The sequence below is a fragment of the Mustela erminea genome, chromosome 6, assembly GCF_009829155.1.
Source record: "Mustela erminea isolate mMusErm1 chromosome 6, mMusErm1.Pri, whole genome shotgun sequence".
Lineage (NCBI taxonomy): Eukaryota > Metazoa > Chordata > Mammalia > Carnivora > Mustelidae > Mustela > Mustela erminea.
Window position 1 is genome coordinate 55,665,333 of NC_045619.1, and position 15,814 is coordinate 55,681,146.

The 15,814-nt window shown below is 43.5% G+C and overlaps 1 protein-coding gene across 9 annotated transcripts in view; it reads right to left on the reverse strand.

Annotated features, from left to right (window-relative positions):
- Window positions 1-15,814, reverse strand: part of DUSP16 (dual specificity phosphatase 16) — an 80,095-nt gene that overhangs the window by 25,300 nt on the left and 38,981 nt on the right. For 3 of the 9 annotated variants that reach the window (XM_032347341.1, XM_032347340.1, XM_032347342.1), the window contains 2 exons: window positions 14,520-15,110; window positions 13,076-13,265 (listed from right to left, as the gene is read on the reverse strand). In XM_032347341.1, the coding sequence (XP_032203232.1) occupies window positions 13,076-13,265; window positions 14,520-14,747 (418 nt within the window). In that variant the 5' untranslated portion in view covers window positions 14,748-15,110. The remainder of the gene's footprint in view (window positions 1-13,075; window positions 13,266-14,519; window positions 15,111-15,814) is intronic. The other 6 variants (XM_032347343.1, XM_032347347.1, XM_032347344.1 and 3 more) reach the window with 4 other exon arrangements.

Here is a 15,814-nt window from a genome sequence, read left to right on the forward strand (position 1 = left end):
CAGCATCCGCCAGCCTGGGCTGTTTGAGGTCAGCTTTATCACTAATTACTACCATGATCCTAAATCAGTTACCTTGGGAGGTGGGGTGGGGGACTCTCAAACATGAGCATGGCTCTAGAAAATTCTAAGAGAACAGAAATAAATGAAAGCAAGAAACCTGTTTTTAACCTCAAAACAAAACCAAAAAGCCAAAACAAAACAGCAATAACACACTGTAGGACACATTATAAAATAAAAAGAAACTTCTTTTTTACATATCTTTTCAGCTGATCTCAGGCACAAACCCGAAGAGCCTTAAAATATTTAACAGATTTTGTTGAAATCAGAGCACTCATTTAGTGCTCAGTCTGGACTGAAATGTCCCAAACTATGGCTGCTAGTCACTTCCAGAAAACACTACCTCAGCCAAAGAGTACATTTTCCCTGATCTTTATCTAAGACAATGTTCCACTCTGCTAACACCCTCCTTCATTGACAGTTTTTTCCATTCACTGACCTTTCATTCATTGTTGTACTCTAGTGACCCCAGTTTCATTTCATTAATTAACAACAGATGAGACACTGCCTGATTTCCCCGAACTCTTGAAAAACTATCTGTGGCCTCATCAGCCACTCAGTTTTGAAATATGTCTAAAATGTCCTTCTCCCTCTTACAAACCAGACCTAACAAGAAAAGTATAATTCATCTGTGCAAACTTTCTGTTACAAATGGCTGACAGATACAGACCCGTCATCATCTCTGCCCTGTCATAACCCTCCCCGATCCCCCAGACTCCGTGTTAGACTGCCTGACAAGAACACACAGCATCAGTTCACAATCTGCTTGTGCTGAAAATCTTTTTAAATACTTTTAAGGTTGGCCAAGGATTTAACTCACTATCCAATCTCACCACATTCCTCCTCTCCCTAGATTTTATGGTTTTTACCATCTGGGAATGGAGAAAACATAGTCATGTAACCCAGACGAGCTCCCTAAAGACAGACCTGAATCTAGGAATGGTGGTAACCACGCTCCCCCTTAGGCTGAAGCATTTGCTTCCAAGAGGAAGATGTCTGCGCAGACACACCTGGCCCGCAGAGAAATGCGGACAAGGGGACGGGCAGGAGGCATGCAGACCCCTCTGGCCTCCACAGATTTGAACAGACAGGCAGACAAAGTACAATCTCTGTTAGTCTTCCACAAATCCAACCAGTAGAATGCACATTTATAAATACAAACATATATATTACTTTGAACAGAGAAAATGTTTAGTATAAAGACATTCATAACTTATATAGTATTTTATTTTCATTCGGCCAAGAAAAACTTCCTTCAGAGCACCACCTTAACAATTCTAATCACAAATACCATTTTCTGTAAAAGCCAATGTGAACCACCATTTAATTTTGGGGGAAAAAATCTGCCAAGTAAAATACATTTAACAATTCTACTAAACAATCCCAATCAGTCGCTCTTTTCTCTCTGCCCTTGCAACCAGTTATAAATCACCGTGATTTTTCTTAAAAAAGAATATTTGTAATAAACAAAAGTAGCATTTTACTACTACTAAAGGCTCAAGTCTCAAATTCTAATAGCGGATTCCCTAGTCTTTTAGTCAAAGTAGAGATACATGCCATCTTCCTTTCCTTTAGAGACAGCCCTCTGTAGGGAGAGACACAGGACCTCTCCAACAGGTGGCTGGTCCTCAGAGCTCCCTCCGCCCCCCAGAGCCACGCATAGCGGGAAGAGGAGCTAAGAGCTACTCCCTCCCACACGGTGGGGGGAATTCCACAGCTCTATATAAAAGTAGTACTTATACCAAGCTCAATTTTATGAGAGATGTACTTCTAAACAGTCAATGCAAATCAATTTTTCATATTAAATCATTTTCACATAGTTTATATGGTTTCATACTTTTTAAATAGAGTTCTCGTGTAGTTTAACCATCGTAAGACAAAGACTCCCTTTTCATGACAGAATACAAGCCATTACCTCTCCCAGAGTGCATGTGAAGGATTTAAGTACCCCCCCACCTGTACAGAAGAGTTCTCTCCATCCTGAAAATAATACCTGCTACTGTGCTATTAGGAGACAATCCTAATATTAAACACTAAATTGCTGACACTGTATTTCAATCGTTGAGACGTTATTTCACAACAGATGGACATTTCACTTCACAATGAAGCGACTGATTCGGGCAACTCTGTCTCTAGCTGCTCACAAAAAAACTCAAGTGTGGTTACAATGCTTCCAGGTCAGCGGACTGTCCACATGGAGAGTTGAAACTAGCTAAAGAAAATGAAACAAAAATGAAGGCGCCATAATGTCGCGCCCCTGGTGGAAGCAAACGGACAAAAGTAACGGTAGGACAGGCTGGTCTTGAAGCCAGGCCACACGTTTGACAGACCGTCTCTGGGAGGGGAGAGAGCATGGCAGATTTTTCTCAACAACTTCAGCAACATTCCATCTTTGTCTTTCTCAGCCAATCTCCACTGAACAATGCTGATGAAAAAAAAAATCCCTAATAACAGAAGGCATTAACTGCAAGGTCCTAGTCCATCTGCTCTGTAGCGACCAGAGCACAGACTAACAGGAAAGTGGACAAGCAGAACTTCTGCAGAGACTATGCAGGAAGCCAGACAAGTAGCCTCGGTCTCATAAAATGTGCCCCGTAAATGACATCTCCAAAATAGCTCGCTCTGTACTAATCAGCTCTCTCACCTGGTGCAGTCAGGGGATGAGAAATCCTATCTAATCTAATTTGTGGATTAATACAGTTATCACCTAGACAACAAAACAGCTTTTAAATTTTCAAAGTACTAGCATTAAAAAAAACCACCACATACTATAATAATCCAATTTCTTGTGATTCAGAATGTCTAGATCTTGTTATCCCTCAAGATAACTTTATCTGCATCAGTTAGCAAAATCCAGAAGTGTTGTTCAGTAAAGAATTCTCAGAAGATGTAGGGTGATAGCTATTTTACTGATCTTGGCAGTTGGCAATACGGAGCTACACCCAGAAACTCCTCTTAAAACACCCAGAAAACACAGCTAGGACCCCGAATAAAAGCCCTCAAACAAAGATTATTTTAAAGAATGCAACCAAAAGAACCAAATGAAAGGAAAATGGTCAGAACCCACAAGGAGATCTGTAAGAGGGAGCCAGATTCACAGAGGCAGCCCCTACTGGTCCTGCAGTAAAATGTGAAGACAGGGCCAAGTGAGCAGGGTCCGGGGACTTCCCGAGAAGAAAGGACTTAGGAGGACCCTACTGCCTTCAGCATGGGAGGGGAGGTTATTAAAGAGACCACATTTGCTCATTTCACCTGAAAATCAAAGATTTCCAAGCTTGTCCCATTTGATGTCCCAAAATCCAACCTCACACTTTCAACTCCCTTTGATCATTTTCCTGAAAGATTAACATTTAAAATAAAGCCAAAGCCAACATCTCCCTCTCTTTCCTTCCACATCCCCATCCATGGTCACCCCATCTTCTCAGTTCAGCCAAACTGTTTCGCAAAAATGTCTGGCAACATTTAGTCGCTGTGCCAAACACACTGACTTTCCTCCCCCCCCCCCATTTAAAGATTTTATTTATTTGAGAGAGAAAGAGCACAAGCAGGGGGAGGGGCAGAGGGAAAAGCAGACTCCCCCCTGAGCAGGGAGCCCAATGTGGGGCTCAATCCTGGGACTCTGGGATCATGACACAAGCTAAAGGCAGATGCTCAACCAGCTGAGCCACCCAGGCGCCCCACACGGACTTTCCTTTATGTCCCTTCTATCTGCCCTGCCTTCCCATTCTTCTGCTGCCCTCTGCTCCAGGACCCTTATCCCTCACTCTTGGATAAACTCAGTAACACCTCTCTCTGGTCCACTTGTCCTTCTCCCCACTCATGTCCTCTGCTGCCAGATTAAGCATCGTAAAATAAAGTTTTGATGTGGTCTCTGCTCTCAATACCGACTCAATACTGAATAAAATACAAAATTGTGAGCCAGACATTCAAGACCCTTCCTAATCTCAATCCACCGTCCAACCTGATTTTCCATGCCACCGCCTTCCATGGAAAAGGAAAATTGGTCTGTTTTCCTAACACACTGTGCTTTCCAATCTTGGGCCTCTGGCAATTTAATGTCTCCCCCAATCCATTTTATTATTTCCTTCCAAACCATAGGCAAGCACAAGCCATACCTCTTCTACAGAAGGATATTCCAAAGATTTTTTACCATAACCAATAAAATACATTTTACATCAAAACCTTCTCAACACAAGATGACTCCAGTCACAGCCACAGACACCCGGGGCTGTGGAGAACCAGCCAGGGGTCACCGGTCAGTGCTGGGGGCCAGGTCCCAGAAACAAATTTCACAATACTATCTTCCTTTCCTGAGTTACTCTGACAGTTTCAATATTCTTCTGTTGCATTAAAGAAAAAAAAAAAGTCTCTCCAGGACACCTGTGTGGCTCAGTTGGTCAAGCAACCGACTCTTGATTTCGGCTCATGCCAGGATCTCAGCGTCCCGGGATCAAGCCCCACGTCCAGCTCCATGCTCTGTGGGGAATCTGCTGGAGGATTCTCACTCTCCCTTCTCCCTCGGCCCCTCCCCTCTACTTGCATGCACGCTGTCTCTCTCTAAAATAAATAAATAAACTTTAAAAAAAAACAAAATACAAAACTTTCCTGACCAGCCTATCTATACATAATCTTGCCAACTTAGAACTTCCCTAAAATTTATGGCAACCATCCAGCAGAGTACTTGCCACTGACTTGGTAACTGTGAATTATCTTTGTGAGTCTGTTTTGTGACCTCTATTTCTCCAGCTAGAATACATTGTGAACTGCTTGTGGGTAAGAATTAGGTCTCACCCTCATTTTTACTCCCCTCAACATTTAGCACAGTGCTTGGCACATAACTGAAATTCAATAAATGTTTACTGAATCCTTCCTTGTTACAATGAATAGCTGTTGACAGACACAAGTCTTGTATATTTTTGGTGTTCAAAAGGATTTCCTGATTCCATTCAAAGCCCAAAACTATGTTGGCATGGGTGGGGGCCCAGAGTCTGCTTCCTATTCCTAGACCACAATGCCCTAGAACACTCTCAGGGTGAGAGCGGCAGCACAAGACAAGAAAAACATTTTTCTGCTACTAAAGAAAAAAAAGTAGAACCCGTGAGTGCTACTTTGGTCATGGAAAAGCAGCACTGAATCCTCACTGAGCTCCTGCCACACCCAATCTTAAGCGTGCTGAGGATTTCACATGAAAGGTGGAGAGAGAAAATGTTTTCAGATGTCCCTAAGTGGCTCAGAAGTCCATAGGACCTGAAGAGCCCAGTAATACCCCCAGGGCTCAGGGAATCTGGGCACATCCCTCAGGAAACTGATCAGACCAATTTCAATTAGGACGCAGATGAGAATGAAGGGGCTGCCTGACAGGTCTATAGTGATCATCAGTGAAATGAGGTTATTTATCAAGAGATAACTATGAGTCAGAGGAAAAAGGGCTATTAGTCTGGTCGCTGGGGAATGACTCCTAAAAATCAAATTTGACTAACTTGTACACTGTCCATGAATCACCATACAACTCCTCTCTCAGGCCTTTCTACATGAAGCTCAAAGCTTTCTGGTCTAAGCCCGTAGCAGGCTTTCCCATAAAGTACTTCTGTGTATTCTTTTCTTCTCTATTCACAATCCTCTTCGGCCGTCTGCACAGCCTCCCCGGAGACCTCATAAAGCAGGCAGGAAAAGGGGGCTACCTGTTCAGTCAACCAAACAACTTGAGACCATTGGAATCATCTGTAGGTTCAACGAGACACTTAATGAGCACCTACCGTGAGCAGGACACAGGTAATGGGGGAGTGGTAACCAAAACAGAGGCCCTCTCTGGAATGGACAGAGCAATGGACAAACGTCAACCAAATAATTAGATGTATTAACTAATTAGAGGTAGGTGGTCAAAGGAGTGTGTGTAACTAAGAAAACCAACTTTGCCTGGGAGCTAGGGAAGGCCTGACGATGACACTGAATCCAGCAGGAGACAAAGGGTGAGTGAGTGGGGGACACAAGGAGAGGGCCTCTGCGAAGGCCCAGGACACCGCCGCCGCAGGCCTGCAGCAGCCAGGAGGCGGCGCGCAGAAGTGAAATGAACCGAGGCTGGAGAGGTAGGCGGAAGCCAGCCATTCTAGGGCCTTGTGAGTCTGAAGGATTTGGGAATTTATCCGAAAAGCCAACGACGCGTATTAGGCCAGGGAGTTATATAATCTGGATTACATTAAAATATAAAATAAAAATACCACTTTGGCTCCAGAGTGAGTAATGGATTGTAGGTGGCAAGGCAGAAGGTAGGAGAAGTGCAGTGAAGAGGCTCCTGGGGCCCCCGGAGTAGGGGAGATGCTCTCGGCTTGACTCGGCTGCTGGCAGGAGAGGAGACGGGCAGGCGCCCTGAGAACTCAGCAGACAGACCTGGGGACTGGGAGGCGGCAGGGGCTGCAGTCCAATTCTTGACAGCTCACAGATTTGTCCTTCTGGTTTAAAGGGCTTGCATAATTTGACTTCATTTCTTCTCAATGGCCACTTTTCCTCTTCGCAAATAAATCCACTCTAGTCCCCCCACTGCCCCCTAAAATCAAAGTTCAGTCCTGACACTCTGAATCGTGTTTCTCCCCCAGTCTAAATGCCCAGGCCCATTCCCCTCCAAATCGTACTCATCCTACAAAGTCCGGTTAGAATCCCAGCGCCGTAACCGAATCCTCCCAACCTCTGCCGATGATACCCCATCACACCGCGACGTCCACGTCAGACATGTTTCCCCAAACTGGTGGCTAGGTTCTTCAAGGGCAAGGCCCAGCCTTTTGCTTTTCTGGTGGCTCAGCCCAGGGCCCAACCACAAAAGTGCCCATGAAGCCCTGAGAGGTGGACTGGATGAAAGAAGTCCTGGGCCTAGCGCTTCTCCAGAACCACAGGTGACACGACCAGGGCAAGGCTAAGGCCATTGCGGTCATCGAGGCTGCTGTCCCCTGGCTCATGCAGATGATCAAGATGAGGAAACAAGGAAACATCTGCAATCTGGCTTGCGGGCCGTCTTTAAAAAAGACCCAGTCACAGCTGTGACTTCAGCACCGGGAGCCGGGGGCAGTGACATAAACCAGCTCACCACACTGGCAGGCAGTGGCCAGAGAGAGACGATCCAGGCAGCGGGGCCTCAGGCCAGCTGGGGCTTGGGCGCACAGCCGCCAGCGAGCAAGACGGCACCGGTGTTTGGTCTGCTTTCAGGGGCTTTCAGTCTCTGCAGCTTTTTAAACCCAAGAACAGCAACTCCGGGGCAACTTAGTACTTTTACTGAAACCCATCCATTTCTATCTCCTCTACCAACTACTGCCGGATTTGAAATGGGATGACTGAAGAGGCCCCTCTCTAGACAATAGGACAGAAATGTCAAACTGGGTCACAGAACTAACGGTAACAGTAGCACGCACCGTAAAACCTGTCACCAGCAAGACAGGGCTCTACCCTACTTTCCATTAGGAAAGACAGTGAGTCCACTAAACCAAAGCCGTATCTTTATTATACAGATCTACTGACTGAATCTAGGTCTCTGTTACATTGAAAAAGTGTAGTCAAATATATTTTTACTCCCTCCTGGTTCTAATGAGATTAGAAAATCTAACACAAAACAAAGAAATGTGTACTTGGCCTTTAACCACTGCAAACATTAACCTAAGACCTTAGCTGTCTTCCGAGACAAAATGTTTGTAAAAGCCCTTAGCATTTTACTGACACTGTACCTAACAATAAATGCTTAATAAATGGTATCTTCTATCATTATTCAGAACTACCCTTCAGCATAGAACAGAGGAGTTAGACTTTTATGTGGGGATCACCCTGGCTAAAATAATGTAATGTTTTTAAAAAGTTTTATAAACGGTATATTTTCATACACTGCTTCATTCCATAAAATGTGGAAGTAAGAATAGGACTCTGAAATCCACAAAGAGTCCGAGAAAGGGCTACCATGAAAAGTGCCTTCAGTCCAGCCTCCTGATGAAATTCCACAAGACTCTGGAACTACTGCTAATATGGGCCTTGGGCCCGTGGTGGGAGTGAGCTTGGGAGAGTCACTCAGGGCTGGGTTATTTTCCTTGTCTGTAAATGGAAGGGCTGGAGTCTGTGATTCACGTGTGCTGTTTTGCTGGAGGGTTGGTTATCCTATGTCTCATCAAAGGACAGAAATGAGTGCTGCAGAGTTAATTACTGTGTGGGTCCCTTTTGCTTTTACTCAGAATCACAACAGTGAGTAAAGAGAAGGAAATAACAGCATTTCTCATCTTTAGGTTGATCTTTATTTCTATGAACAACCCATCTATTCTCTTTTCTCTATGTTAGCTAGAAATTAAAGTCCAAGTTCGGTATTTCTCCTTTTCTCTTCTAGATTTATGATCAGTCTGGTGCCCTCAGAAATATAACAGACAGGGCACCTGGGTGGCTCAGTGGATTAAGCCTCTGCCTTCAGCTCAGGTCATGATCTCAGGGTCCTGGGATGGAGCCCCACATCAGAATCTCTGCTCAGCAGGGAGCCTGCCTCCCCCCCACACACCGCCCCTCTGCCTGCCTACTAGTGATCTCTCTGTGTCAAAAACTTTAAAAAAGGAGGGGACACAATAGACAAAGGCAAGTAGAATAAAATGATACATGGTGAATGAGGCCAAGAAACAGGATTATTTTTTAAAGAGAACAAGTTTTCTGACCATTACCAAGACAAAAAAAGTTGATCAGTAAGTCAATGGTGGCAACTATTTGTTTTCTAACTCAGAAGGATAACAGCTTTTAAGGGAAGACAGCCACTACAGAGACTCCACGGGCATCATCCAAGCCAATCCTCACAACCAGGACCCTCCATGATGGTCATTTTTGTGAAACAAATGTTTATGACACCCATTCTGTCACTCCATTCATTCAAATTCTTTGCCTTGTTTTCACAGATGGCTGTGGGAGCATACACACATTTTTAAACTGCTTATCAAATAACGGATTTCACAACTGCAAAAAAAATGGAAAAGATGGTTTTGTCATCACCTATACAACAATGATGATGGAGAATGTCCCAAAGGAATCCAAATTCATTCTTTCTTATCAGATGAGGCTGCTACTGGTAATTAAACCCTTTACTCATCTGGGGGTAGAATGATGCTATGCTTTGGCTCGGCTTGATTATTGGGAGACTTCCTAATGGCTAAACAGAACAGTCAATTTATATTCACCTTTAAGAATTTATAGAAATTATCACAACCATTCTCAGTTTATATGGTTTCACAGACTTGTATCTTCCTATGAGTAGAGTGAGATCTCTAGAGCTATTAGCTTTTTATCAACACTCATTATTTAAGGATCAAATAAAGATACACACTATTTCATCATGGTATTTTTATTAGCTTTTAAAATCATGTTTAAATCTACTTAAATAGATGGAAACATTTTCATATTAGATACTTTTCCCATAACAGCTACATGTTTGCTCTGACTGAATATACTTTGTAAATCATTTATTTCAAAACAATCTCAAGTTTTCACTACACTTTCAGATTAGTTCCATCACTGTTTAATACAATCACTTATATTCTACACTAATAGAATAAATCACATGAAATAGAAATGGGACAAACCTACATGTAAGCTAATTTATACATCAAATATTTACTGAGAACTTAAGAAGTTCTGGGCCTTGTCAGGGAACACAAAGATGAAAACGACATAGACCTCAGGTGGAAAAAGAGAATCTAGTAGGGGAGTTAGGCTAATAAATGAAAAACGATAATATAAGATTTAAAGAATATTTTAAGATAATAATGAAATATAGTATATGGCTACCAAATTAATCTTGGGAATACTGACTGGCTTAGAAGAGGGGAAAATTGGTCAGGCAAGGGTCAAGGTGCCAGGCTGAGGAGGCCTGCAGATGAGGCCAGTATAGGCAGAGTTCATTGCAGAACCAGGGTCCAAGTTTCAGGACTTGAAGCCTTAGTAAAATGGTCTCCCCAATAAGCAGCTGCCCAAGTGACTTAAGAGAACCCCTTTCACCTGAAAGAAGCAAGTTTAAGGGACGCCTGGGTGGCTCAGTCGGTTAAGCATCTCCCTTTGGCTTGGGGCATGATCCCAGGTTCCTGGGATCAAGCCCTGCATCGGGCTCCTTGCTCAGTGGGGAGCCTGCTTCTCCCTCTCTTTCTGCCTGCCACTCTCCCTGCTTGTGCTCTCTCTGTCAAATAAATAAATATATCCAATCTTTAAAGAAACAATATTGTTTAATATTGTTTAAAACATTATTGTTTTAAAAAAACAATAGGCTAGCCCCATCCCCAAACAGAACCTGTTCCATATTAAGGAATTACGCCCATTCCAGTAGAGCTTCCTTCAGTAACCTTGCCTTTCTTTATGTCCCAACAATGAGGTCCTATGGGTAGGTGTGGGTCGCCACTTGTTGGAGGGAGAAGCTCATTAAAACACTTCTTCTGGGGCGCCTGGGTGGCTCAGTGGGTTAAGCCTCTGCCTTTGACTCAGGTCATGCTCCCAGGGTCCTGGGATCAAGGCCCACAGCAGGGAGCCTGCTTCCCTCTCTCTCTCTCCGCCTGCTCTCTGCCTACTTGTGATATCTGTCAAATAAATAAATAAATCTTTTTCAAAGATAAAAAAAATAAACACTTCTATCAGTTCCCTGAGGATGTCTTTTTGTTCCCCTTCTCTAAAGCCATTTTTTTCCCAGGCAAGATGGCCCTGAGAATGGAAATGGAATTTGGACCACAATCCTTTACTTCCATATCTAATGGCCATAAAAACCATCTCACATCTGATACTTTCTTCCCAAATAATCTCAGAGTAGCTGACAGCTCTAAACCCATGGAGAAAGCACCTCGAAGAAGTCACCGCATCTCTGTTATGAGGCTGATCACCATCTCCAACTGCTGAAACCAACAGGGGCAGTTGGCAGGGGACGCAGTCTCCAGTTACCCTGTCACTGTCTGTAGCACCTGCGAGAAGCCTGCGGGCTTTTCCAGTTATGTCCCCCCCACCAACAAAATACTGAAGAAGCATCCGTCATTATGTCCACAACCCTGAACATCCCAAGCAACTGGACCTTGACAACAAAATGGGCTGCCAAGAAAGGACAGGGGAGCTTCCCTGGCATTCTCTTCCACTTACCGCTCTTCTGCCTACTCCGAGGAATAGACTCACTAACCCAGGGAATTTCCAGTTAGTCAGGGGCATCTAGGTGGTTGGGAGGCTTTCAACCACCCAGAACCCTCACTTAGGTACCATAAGAGATCTGGCTGCTCAGAAACTCCCAAACAAGACAATTCAATTTAGTACCTGAAGCCACCTCCTAAACTAAAAGATACACAGGATTCTGGGGTGTGGACCAGGATATGGTGCCATCAGTACATTCAGTGTGGTTCTTGGTGCTGCCAGGATGGACTCTCATTCAGACCCAGGCAACCCAGGCAGCACCTCCTGTAGACATGGGAATGTCAGGGTGTTCTGACTCCGTGTGTCACTCCACATGTCAATCCACTGCCGGCCCAATCTAGCCGCAGACTGAAAGCTTTCTCCTCCTTGTCCAAGGAGTGCTCCTCCCAAAGTGACGCAAGGCTGGTAAGAACCTTCCCAGAGAACTAAGGAGTGCTCTTTGTTAAAGGGGAAAGAGTATTCAAGGAACTAACCCCCCTGTGCTAGAAACTCAGCAGGAGCTCACTCCTGTGGGAGTGTCTGCTCAGCCAAGCTGTGGAGTCAGAGCCCTCCACAGGGAAAGTGTCTCAAACAAGAGGGAGGTGGGACAGTCACTTTGCCATGAAGCACATCTTGGTGGATCCGCTTTAAGAAAAATCCTGGTCCTATTAATAGCATGCCAAGGTAAAGTCCTCACTGTGCCTACAAGAAGCACAAAAGGAGTTCTTAAACTCACCAGATCAGTTTAGTGGAACTCCAGTAAAAGTTGTGTTCACCACAGCACAATCCCGGGAAAAGAGCGCGCCTATCAACAAGAAACCAAGCCTGATACTCTAATTCTCAGTCACAGAACTCCAAAAACTTCTAGGTGTCTTGGCTTTTTCCCCAGGATGCTAACAGAAAGACCAGGAAGCATCAGAGCGAGAGCAAAAGACAGGAAACCAAGCCTGCTTTCTGAGACCTGAAGCAAAAGCTGACTAGCTAGAACTGGAGACTAAGAAATCTTATCTGAACTTTCACAGAGATGAAGTATTAACACACCAACACCTGATTAATCCGATTCTCTGAAAACTGAAACGTTTACACTTCTAAAATCAAATGCCAATGACATCAAGTTCACAGTACCCTCCTTACAACAAAAGACCGAGGTGTGAAAATGATAGTATCGACTATATTTTGTTTTCTTAGATCACATTTTTAAAAGCCCTCTTGCCTTCCATGGTAGCAGAATCTGCAGGACACAGCAGCTTTGTGTTAAAGGTCACTGTGCATTGTCACACTGTATTCCCCACCTGTGAGCAAAGGATGAACACTGCTTTGGAATTCAGTGAAATGGAACTTGCTCTTAAAATACTTCTTCCCAGGTACTTTATAAAATCATTTGCTTAGTCTTTGCAAACTGAGATCTTTTTCAGTTGTAAAAACAAAATGGTAATACACAATTAAGTGAGCTTTAAACTGTCTCCCTAATCACTAGAAGAAACAGTTTATACACATTCTCCCTGTCATTGCTCATAATACGTCTGAGAATGGTTAGCTGATCTGCTGGAGTCCCCATAACTCTGTTTAATAAGAATTTGACACCATGACACTGGTCTGGTTCTTGCCACGGGGGTGGGAAACCAAGAGCAGGAGCTGAGAGGTAGAGCGTTCCGTGTCTGCAGATCCCAGATGAATGGAAAAATCCCCGCGAGAAGCAGCACACAGATCTATGTGACATTTCTAGCTAACAAATAAATCCCAAATGAAGAGGCATGTGAGCTAAGTGACAAACACACAGACTATTGTGGAAGAATGGTGTGTCCATTAGAACCTATAAATAAGTCCACTTCCCCAGGATACTCGCAGCTGCGATGACCTGCTGTGAAACGCTGCTTACCGGGGCGCTCTGCAAGATACAAAGTCCGCTCAAGTCCGCCACCAGCCTTACCGGCAAGCAGGTGAACGGAGCTGAAGCTCTTCTCCAGTTTACCCAGAAGTACAGTGAGAAAGCAGTCTGAAGACAGAGAGGCAACATCTTGGGAGCTCTGGTCGTAAACTACAACCCTCTGACCGCAGTCGATATCAACCTGCAGGGCAAATGTAAGGCTGTTAGGAAGGAAGCTGCAAAAGTAATCCTGGAGGCCAGCAGCGGCCTCACCCACCACTTTCAGGTGATAATCTGAATAAAAAGGACATGCAGTCAACGGACTGGATAAACCTAGCATACAAATGGTTTAAATGCTTGTCTACACATTTACACAGAAATAGCATCAGTTTTGCTTTTAAAAGTTAACTTTTAAAAGCAAAGATTACAGATTAACTTTTAAAAGCAAAACTGATGCTATTTCTGTGTAGATGTGCTCGAATCTCCTTGGTTTAAAATCTTAAACGCTATAAAAGACTAAAATTCATAAAACAAAATGATATGCAAAATAAACCACCAATCCTTCAATTAAAGAAACATTTTAAAAGGTTTCTACTTGGGGGCGCCTGGGTGGCTCAGTGGGTTAAGCCTCTGCCTTCGGCTCAGGTCATGATCCCAGGGGCCTGGGACCCTGGGATCGAGTCCCGCATTGGGCTCTCTGCTCAGCAGGGAGACTGCTTCTCCTCATCTCTCTCTCTGGCTGTCTCTCTGCCTATTTGTGATCTCTCTCTCTGTCAAATAAATAAATAAAATCTTAAAAAAAAAAAAAAAAAGGTTTCTACTTAAATCAGCTGTCTAGTAAAATTAAAACATGAACCCATTTTTATTTCTGAATAAAAGAAATAGCTTTACCTATCACAAGGATGACATTTTGGAATCCCAAAAACAACCTTCCTTGAAGATAAATTATATCCCTAAATCCTGAACAATGGTACCTTCCCTCCCCACAAATAAACAGCACTTCTAATATAATTAGTTTCCATTTTCTTCCCAAGGCCCTTGAAAAGAATGATTTCCTTTCAGTAAATTTGTAGATAACACAGAATAATATATATAGTAACTACTGATACATACACTATAAATTATCATATATTAAGTTATTAATAATTAATATCACATTATCAACTGTTACTACTTATTAGTGTTTAAAATTTTTTTTTAAGTTTAGCAAACCATTAATAGGAAAACACAGCACTTGACCAAATTAAAACAAATTATCCTTTCTGTATAGTTTAGAAATATTCTTAAATGTGACTATGTGGTTAGTAAATTACTTTGAGGTATCCCTAAGGTACCAAAGTTTAAAAAGCAACGAAAACTTCCTCAAATTACTTTTCCCCTTAAAAGCGAGACCTTGTTTTAAAATTCTTCCTCATTCAGGGTGTCTGTTTTAAAAAGAAAGAAAGCAAGCACTTACCTTCTGTTTTGCCGAATGCTGGATGAGCTCTGTAATTAACACTTTGTCCTGTTGCAACCTTCGCTTCATAAGCTTGGAGCAGTTGATATTAATGGCTTCCAAAATGTGGGATGTATTGTACTCCACAAATGGCCGGCTATCAATTAGCAGCACTTTCTCTGTTCCACTTTCCAGCAGAGCCACCAGCCTCTCAGTAACAATCTGAGTCCCAGTCATCTCATGGGCCATGACAACAATAAGTCTTCTTTTCCCACCTCCTCCTTTAATTTGCCACGATGATGTAATGGTGGTGTGCTCAAAGGCTCAGCCACTCCATTGTCCTACAAATGTATGAGGTCAGGCTGGTGGTGACTGGCAAAAGGAGAGTTAAACCCATTTTCAGCAAGAGCCCTCCAAGTGAATGTCCCTTTCTCTTTCCCCGTTGATGTGCTCTTGCAAAGCACTCTCCACAAAGCAGCCCCTCACATTTGATTCCTAAAGAGATGACTGGAATAACCATCCACAACAAAAGATGCTCTGGGGCGGCCAGTGCATTACATCATTCTTTACCTTTGCTCCTCGCTCCAACAGCTTTACACTGGGCTGAAAATCCTACATGAAGAGAGAAAGACAGACAGAAAACAAAACACAGGGTCAAAAAAAGAGAAAGAGCATCAGATTAGCGAGAGCATATGATTCATAATATTTACTCCATTAATCTAATTCCATACTTGATGCACTGCTTCACTTGAACAAACAAAAAGAACAAACGGGCATGGCTTCGGAAAACCTACTGATGATAATTCATTTTTACATCAAAACATAAAAACTCAAAGAAGGCAAGAGAAGACATAGTCATGAATTATAGTGACCTGGGGCCCAGAACGACATGCTTGTAGCATGAGACTGACAGAGCTATAAAAAGCTGCTTGCAGTAACATTTTTTTCCAAATGGGGCTCCTCCATTTTATTTGCTTATTTCTTGAAAAGAGCACAGAACAACAACAGTCTACAATACAACCAGGTAAGCAAGCCCACACTATCAAGACAAAAAAATCTTTTCTGATGGCCTGAGAACGGCATGTGAACACACGTACACTCACACACACATGCACCAGGCACCACAGCAGCCCCTGTAAATGGCCCTTAGGAAAACTTTCCATACATTTCAGCTGCCTTTTAAGGAAGAGAAGGAGCAAAAATGGCCGATATCCCTGTCATACCAACTGCTGAGCTCACTGCTGGGGGCGTGGGATGTACCCAGCTCCAACCAAGGCAGTCTCACAGCTATGGCCCTGGTCAGTCCATCGCCCCAT